Here is an 8,921-nt window from a genome sequence, read left to right as displayed (position 1 = left end):
GGTACAGTCCAAAGGCTGACCAGAGGTAAAACAGCGGGCAATGTGCAGATGACAACAGTCATGCATAGTCCTCCTTTCACCTTTCCCTTTCACGTCATTATCAGCGTGGACGGCCATCGTTAGTAGGATGAACGCTAGATACATCTCAGTAAAGACGGCTTTTCGGCCTTGGCTGAGCAAGAAAAATGTAAAGAGATTTAACTTCCTTTCTCACATAGATATCACTGTTTAAAACATGCATACACTACTGGGGCGAAACCTGAACCCTGACATTCCTATCACACTCCTATATCGTAACCAGAACATGTTAGAGCATCTCTACCAAAACGCAAACACAACCGCCTGCTTCATAGAAGGGCAGCTAAACAAAAATAACGGCATCAAAACATCTTTTGTTAGCGCAAATGCATACAACTTATAACCGCAAAATGGTAGTGTAATACTTTGACATGAGCCATACTTGTCAGAACCTTTTGAATTTTACTCGTTCGGTGATTTAAAAAAAATGTTTCTGCCGATCTAATAACGTAGAACAAGGAGTAGCCTATATATTTGAGCTGACAGAACCCTACGATAACCAATAAAAATAGATCCCAACCTAGTTCAAGTGGAGAGCTCTTAGTAGGTTTTGCGGGAAGAGGGCTGTCAACCAAAGGTATCGGTTATATCGGTCAAACCAATAGCTTTGATTGCCATTTATTTTGAAAGGCGCTATCCACCGAACGGCACATAATCTTGTGTGTTTACACGATCGCAAAGCCTATATTTAGACACAGGGGATAATCTATCGCTGAACACCGACGACAGCAGAAGCAATGTCTTTAGCGTTTGTTTTTGATATTACGCTGATTCTGACATCATGTGAGTTCTGCATCTTTAAAGAGAAGGGGGAAAAACTACAGGAACAACACACAAGGCTCTCAGTCATAACCGGGGAACGATAAGGACTACCACTTTTACTTTCAGAGCGCGTCAGCCGGTTAAGACAGCGTTTGGCTTCGGCGTTCCGCAAGCGCTCATTGCTGGAAGTCAGGCAGGAGGAGTCACATGACAGGACCGGAGGCTGAGATTGAGAGAAAAGCGCTTCATTTCGCCTCGCACCGCCATTCTGTGTTTTGTGCCATAACGCATTTTTATTGCAACATTTTACTCCCGCTCGGTGAGTACACTTCCAATGGCCTTTTTGTACGCATTTTTTGTCTTTTCAATTATTCTTTTTATTTTTCCTCCCTTTGCTGTTGTTGAACGGTGAGATTTGAAGTGGTGGTTTTTAGCGTTTTTCAATCCAGGCTTCAAGTTTTTAGTATGCAGTGATTCTGAATCGTGGTTATTCAGTGCTAAGTGACTCGGTAGCAGCAGTCACTGGCAAATACGTGCTTGCAGTCGTGTAAAATGATGAAACTGGTTTTTAAAGCGCTTTGTCGGTTACGCATTTTTTACGTATGTCCACTAGTGTTTTTTAAACATTTTTCTTTTTGTTTTCTATTATAGACTTTTGGTGTAGACATGCTTTGCTTTGTATTTTGCGGTGTTATTCATAAGAGTTTTGTGATTTTGATATCTCGGTGCACGTCACCGACCAACGCATCGGCTTTTATTTCATCTCTTTTCTTTAAGGAAGTCATTTTTAAACCTGCTGACATTTTAATGTGAAACTTTTCTTGCAGCTTACTGATTACATGTCTGTTTCTTTTTGTTTTTCTTTCCTTTTTACATTTCTTATACTTTTGCAGATTTTAGTGTCAAATATTTTTGGATGTTAGCATTTTTTTAGATAGTTGATGCAAAATAAGTGGATGTGAAGTGAATGGTCTCTTTGGGGGGAAAGATCAATGCGTTTTTTGGTTTCCGTGTCAACGAAGATGAACAGACTCTCCCTTTGCAGGTATATAAGGACGAGAAATACATTTCCTACAGCACATTTGTATTTGCAATAAAAGCAAGCTAGTTAAATGTTCCTCTGTGCTGATGTATTTTTTCGCTGTGGGGTTGTTGCTCAAAGCACAGTATGAAATATGTGCACTTCAGTGTAGTTGAAAAATCTTTACGAGTATTTCACACATGTTGTAATATGCTGTAAACCTAATTCTCGAAAACCCCATTCAGGAGGTCAAATGTAACCACAAGTTGAATAGCACGGCCTGTTCTTTGGTTTAAGACATTTTAATGGGGTTTTAAACAGATAAAAAAAGTAAAGCCTAAACTAATGTAAATGGAAACATTTCACGTCATCAGCAAGAATGTTTTATGAATAGTAAGCTGTTTATTTATTTATTTATTTATTTTTGTTGTTGTTGTCTTAGAATAATACAACGACTTTGATTGGTGCCGGCCCTGCACAGCATGCTCGGACAATACTGGACATATTCATTGTACACATAACAGTAGCTCGATGCTTCGTGCTGATAGCGCGTAAACTTGGACTCATCTCTTAGCCCAGCACTAGGCGTTAATTGCTTAGTAGCCAATTTCATGTTGATGCACTTTGCTATACACAGCCTCACAAAAAGAAATGACACATAAAACTGTCTGTTGGTATGTGTTCTGTCCAAAACAAATGAATCGCTATATGTCGTTAAAAGCTTGATCATAACTTGATCGTTTCTTCAAGGTGCGATACTTTCAGCACCATGGACAGAGATAAACACCGTGGCCGTGTGTAGTTTATGCACCCTTGACAGCAATTAATGTAGTGTAGTGGTCCCAAAATATGCAGACCCGTTTACTTGTGTCTTCAGTCGTTTCTCCATAATGTAAAATTTAGTTTAAACCTTCACTATCCTTGTTTACTTTTTATATTTGTATTATTATTGTTGTTAATGATGCTGTTAATGTTATTGTTATTACTGTTAGGAGATAGCAGAAATGGAATACGGAAATCTGTTAACACACAAAGTTTAGTAATCCAAATGTTATGTCCAGGATTATTTGTTGTGTTCTTTTTCTTTTTCAATCTTCTTGTACAGAATTGCCAAACCATTTTTATTTATATATTATTATAAGATACTCATAATACTTCATGTTGAAGTCAACATGCAGTACACCATATTTCTGAAAGCATCAACAGTGGAGGTCTGAGCTGCATGAGGTACTGGTACTAGCAGGACAGTAGCATTGAGATGTACGTGGCGTGAGTTGAAAGGTCCCTCTGCTGCGTTGATAAATGTCTCTCTCTCTCTGTCATCTCTCCAGCTGGGCGTTATGATAGCCAGCGTTACTTCCTGCGGTGTCGTCTGTGCCCTCCAGGCAATTTCCCCCGTTATCTCGGCCTAGCAAGACTCGCACACGAGAGCTATAAATGAGCGCTGAGAAATGTGATAGCTCATGTGTGAAGATACCTTTGCTCTCATGAATAAAACATTTGGTGGCGTGTAAAGACCTGTTTACACCAGGCATGTGCTTGCCATTAGAACTGTGTGTCTGTGTGTGTCTGTGTGTGTGTGTGTGTGTCTGTGTGTCTGTGTGTGTTCCTATTTGTGAATGGTTGTATATACTATTTTGCTGGAAAAATAGAATGAAAAAAAATTGAATGTATTTTTTTCTAGTGTAGAAATCTGGTATTCATTTGAAGCACACTTGGTAACACCAAATGCTCTGATCTATGATTGATCTAGCAAGGCTTGTGCACCTAACAGCTTTTACAAAACACTGGTGACACCATATCCTTAGTAACACTAAATCCTGTGATCTATGACTGGTGTAGCAGGCCTTTTGGTCAACATGACAGCTGTTTCGAAACATCAAATGAACTCTCCAGTGTGACGTATACTGTAATGACATTAATATTTTGTTTGGTGGTGGTTTATAGCTAGATTAACTGCTTGGAAATACCAACTTTGGATTGCTGGGTAACCAGTTGATGCTAAAACTTATGTTGCTTAAATTTGTCATTTTTATTTGCTTTGTGGATTTTTTGTGTAAATTACATTATCTATGGATAATTTCTCTACTTATAGTAAAAACAATTCATGTCATTATTACACTTATCACAGTCATATGCACAACTTGACAACAACTACATTACTATGATTTTGTGTATGTGCTACCAGTGCTCTGCCATAAACCAAAGGAATAGTTAAACAATGGCATCAAAATTGCTACACATTAGTATATTTTAGTGTGAATTCCTAACCTCTGCTTGGCCTGCAACAACAATCAGCCTTTCTTGATACCAGGATAAATTAACATCATATCAGTAATTTGTTTAACTTCCTTGAGGTATGCATTTTATTAGGATGAGAATTTTCAGAATCTGTGCCAACCAAAAAAATCACAGTAGAAAGCAACCGTGCCATTGTCAAGCAGGAGCAAGGCACAACTGGTGCACTCAAAAATGGTTTTATTTGCAAAAGCAAGCAAAAAGAGCTCCATTGTAACAGACACAGAAAACAGGCATGACAACAGTCTCTGTGGAGCTTAGGGACGTTCAGTGCAAAGCACTGAACTCGGGCACCTGTGGGGTTTAACTAGAAAAAAGGGTAAATTAGGAACAGGTGTGTGTAATGATTCAATAAACAGGTGATTGGGAGCGGGAAGAGGATGTGTGTTGTGATTGGTGGGTGTGGTCTGTGAGGGCTGGCTGGATACTGGCTGGGGCGTGACAGCAACCACCTGCTTTAATTTCTTTCAACATGTCTTTTGGCAAACTCTTCTCCTCCTTATTAACTTTCAAAAAATAATAATTTCCAGTTCTGTTTTTAAGTATGAAATGTAAGGGGTGGAAAGTGAGGGTTCAGTGTTATGTTAATGCTAGAATTTGTGCCAATTGCGCACAGTTCCTTAACAAAAGTTTCTATGGGCATCCACAACGATAGCTCCTGTTTAATGAAATTATACATATTTTTTCTCACAAATGTATGTGTTAAATATTGGTTGTTTTGAGGAATATAGATATCACAAAAAATGGAACTAAATAGTATATTGTATAAGTGTAGGGTTTTTTTGGGTGCGCCTGCTCACACTACTCATATAATGTGTTAGGTTGGGTGGTGTGAGTGGCGTCCTCCCCAAAGATGAAATGAAACCTACACCAGTGGAATTATGTGCAAATTCTTAACATGTGCCAGAATGGTACCCAAATTCATAATTAGATATGTCATATGCTCTTTAATTATTCACTGTATACCAAAATTAATACATTTCAGCTGGAATCTTTCTCCGTCAGCCCAGATTAAGAAGTCTGGTTTGTAGGCACTTCCTCTGGCCTGGCCTGAAAGCCAAAGTCTGGGTCCTGACATTCTAGCCTCTGAAGCCCCAGGCTAGGTCCATAAGTAAAAAAAAGATCTGAAATAATGTTTTTCTATCAGATCCATTTGCCCTCAAAGCAGTAAGATTAGTAGTAACCAGAATCAAAGACCTTTTTGAACAGTGTATGATCTCTGCAAGCAGTGGTTACAGGGAGTCAGCTCCAGCTATTGATATGAAGCCACATGATATTATAGTACAGTATGTGCAGTGAAATGTTAGCACCAGATCACATAGTATAGCAGTCCAAGGATGGCAGTATTCAGTACCAGTGTTGTCTTTGGTCTCAGCCATGCCGATGCACTGATTGATAACATTCTAAAAGTTTCCCACAGTCACACAGATATCTCTGCATTTATTGGCTGTTGTTGACATATACATGTATGAGAGCAATGTTTACAAAACCTAATTCAATTTCATCAGATTCCATCCCACTTGATTTTTTTTCAGTGAAATGTCTTTGAATTGATGTCACTGTAGAGCTCATGGTGGCTTGACTCAAGACCTGATGTGTTGTATTTGATTTAAGCCACTTTGGCTCAGAAATGATGCAGAGCCACAGCTGATTCTTCATTTGTGCAACTATTTTTTTTCCCCCTGTTCACCACTATTCATGGGCTTTTATTCAACTGACTCAACTGACTAAACAGGTTCCTTTGTCTGAAATAACCTTTAATTGAAGTCTGTGCTCATTAGAGAGGTGTGTAGGATCAGATGAAAGCATAGCCCTTCATCTCCTTTTGCTCTCAATGAGGCGTTCGTCGCTCACATCCCTTTGAACAGATAAACAGCTTACCTTCAGCAGGGCACATGGGTCCTTAATAGGCATTAAGTACTCAGAGTTCCCTTTTCTGAGCTGTTAATTTAATAAATGAGGGGATTCTTTTCTTTAATAATCATATTCTGGACAATTAACCTCACATCTGAAGAAGGACAATCTGAAAGACTTTTAAGCACCAATTATACTGAAGCATTTGAGTTATAATACATTCCTTATATGTGACCCACTCAATGGCATTTTTTTAACTGTCTACAATTTTTCCTGTGAAACTGTTTTTCGCTCTACAAATGTTTCATTATTTTGACACTTGTATGAGTTTCATTTGAATACTGAACTGTGATTATGAAAGCTATTGTTCCTGCAGTTTTTTCCATCTTTTTGTGCTTGAATCTGGGGAGACTCATTTTAAATGTAAGTGATGTGAAGAGCAAATGTGAACAGGCTGAGCAGCTCCACATTTGAGTGACCAAACCTCTGAGGCTGAAGCATGTGCATGTGTCATAGTGGTCCTTCCTGAATCATGCAGGTCTGTGAACTCAGCCATCATTTACTACAAGAGTAAATAAACAGTCACTAGTGTGGTCAGTCCTTTTCATGCATGTCTTGTTGCATATTTTACAATTCCTGCCTTCTTGCTAAGCCAAATTATTGTTCTTTCTTTTTTTTGTGTTTGTCATTCGTAGAAAGATAATTTACGCGCATTCCTCTTTTTCATCTCAATCAAATTTTTTTTTCTTCTTTTTTTTAAAAAAAATAACGGTTCCTGCTAGGATAATTGTCAGGCCAGAATCCACTAACCTTGCTGTGTGGACTTTGTGTACCAACGGAAAATATTCATCTGCTTTTGACAGCTTTATTTCTCCATTTCCATTCCTCCATTTTATCACACAGATGGCAATTAATATTCCAATATATTTCAGGTCCTTTAGTTTACAAGCCAGTTGGTGTATGTAGTAATTGCTATATTTAGTAAGATTGAACAAGCACTCCTCTATAATCCTTTGCTTTTCACCCCTTTAACATGCCATAAACCCATACCTGCTGATACTGATAGCATTCATCTAATGAACTGTTGTGTTTTCACCTCTACCTCTATCTTGCCACAAGCACCTATTGATATTGATAGCAACTGAATTTCTGACTTGTCGCAAACTATATAACTTAATTCAACGATGATAGCGCTCACTTAGATAACCCTACTATCTTTTCTTTCATCCCTCAATCATTCCACAGAAACTCATGTATTTAATAATTTTTTCGCATTTTTCAGGCTACTACCACTATTAAATCCAAGGCTATCAAATCCAGTAGAAAGGGATCGCCGCCAACCCAACAAACATGTCTGTATTACATACAGAATCCTGACATCATTACGTTTACCCTGCTGACCTCTCACAGTGACCTAAGTGATATTGATGTTCCATGAATTTGGATGGCTAGAACTATAAAAATGTAAACATTAACCCAAAGCATGTAACTGCATTTCATATTGATAGCTCTCGCATATTATATGTTAGCCCTATTTTCATCCAAACCTAAAGATGCCAGTTGATTTTGCTACTCGTTATACTCCTTTGGTATACATGTAAAGCTAGGAAATAGTCATATTTGAACCAAAGTACATTCCTGTATTATATACTGATAACGCAATCTTAATGTTTACTCAAAACATGTATTTTCTAGTTTTAAATGATTGTTTTTAAAGCATAACAGTGTGAAGGTCATCGCGTATAATGGATGAGCACGAGCCCTGTTTTCTTCTACTCGGCTCAGCTCTGAGATGCTGCTGAAAATCCCTGTATCCTGCCAGCTGTGCAGTTAGTCCTGGATCTCTGAGAGAATCCAGCCAGCTGTGCAGTGCAATAGGTGTGTGTGTGTGTGTGTGTGCGTGTGTGTATGTGTGTGTGCCCGCACGTGCACTTAAAACAAAGAAGCAAACTCTATATGCATGAAGGGGGTTGGGGGTGGGTGGAGAAGGAGTGAAAGAGCATTAGTGAAACACTACACTACGCGCCATTCAGTTTCAGGCTAGCAAATTAGTCAACACACTAATCGTCTGCTTTCTTTCCCTTTTGTGTTTGCAAATCCATTCAGGGGATTATTTTGAGCTTGGTGAGAAGATGGGGAGAATCACGTTTACTGCCATATTTAGTCCTCTTCATTTTTCAAACCTCATTTGCTTTCTCCTCTATTGTCATTTGGCTCTGACTGGGGTCATTTTTTCAGACATTTCCTTCACCAAGCAATTTAATGCACGAGTCCATTTTTCATGGGAAACAACCGCACAGAACTATGCATACTTACAAGAACACACACACACACACGAGCGCACACACACACAGACATGCACACACACAAAATAAATAAATAGAATCAGAAATTAACAAAACAAAGAAATAATAAATAGGGTATTATATTTGTTAAATGGGATTCTGCCCATTCAGTGCCAAGTAGAAGTATTAATTCAAGGTATAAAGCATTGTGATGGCAGATTTATTTCACTTCTATTGATATGATAGAGTAGAATATGTCCATACGCACAGTGACAAATTGGCATTAATGAAGCTATATATGCAATGTGTCTTCGCATGCACATGTAGTACGCGCACGTGTGTGTGTGCACACATGCATATGTGTTCTTACATCTTCACCCATGTACCGCTGAACGTTTATTTATTTTGAAGCGGAAGATTTTTCTACCTTGTTGTCTATGGCAGGGCAGATTAGATCTTGATTCACTTCATGGAATCAATTTCACAGCCTATTTCAGTAGCATCCTCTCTCCAAGATCAAGCCGAATGTCATTTTGCACTACGATTTGTCGCGCTTGAGATGCGCAAGCTTTTCCAATGTATTTACCTCTCCGTATTTGTCACATCAGCCTGTAGAAAATCTT

General features: G+C 38.6%; 1 protein-coding gene across 5 annotated transcripts in view; it reads left to right on the top strand.

Moving 5' to 3' along the window:
- The first annotated feature begins 674 nt into the window (after positions 1–674).
- Positions 675–8,921, top strand: part of ralylb (RALY RNA binding protein like b) — a 105,278-nt gene continuing 97,031 nt past the window's right edge. Inside the window, exons 1-2 of one of the 5 annotated variants that reach the window (XM_035530421.2) lie at positions 1,073–1,159; positions 1,734–1,885. In XM_035530421.2, coding sequence (XP_035386314.1) covers positions 1,808–1,885 — 78 coding nt within the window. In that variant the 5' untranslated portion in view covers positions 1,073–1,159; positions 1,734–1,807. Of the gene's footprint in view, positions 1,886–8,921 lie in introns of all 5 variants that reach the window. The other 4 variants (XM_081696260.1, XM_081696259.1, XM_035530423.2 and 1 more) reach the window with 4 other exon arrangements.

This window comes from Electrophorus electricus, chromosome 14 (genome assembly GCF_041902795.1).
Source record: "Electrophorus electricus isolate QZ-2024a chromosome 14, ASM4190279v1, whole genome shotgun sequence".
Taxonomy (NCBI): Eukaryota; Metazoa; Chordata; class Actinopteri; order Gymnotiformes; family Gymnotidae; genus Electrophorus; species Electrophorus electricus.
The sequence above is the reverse complement of the archived record's forward strand: the minus strand, read 5'-3'. Positions and strand labels throughout refer to the sequence as shown.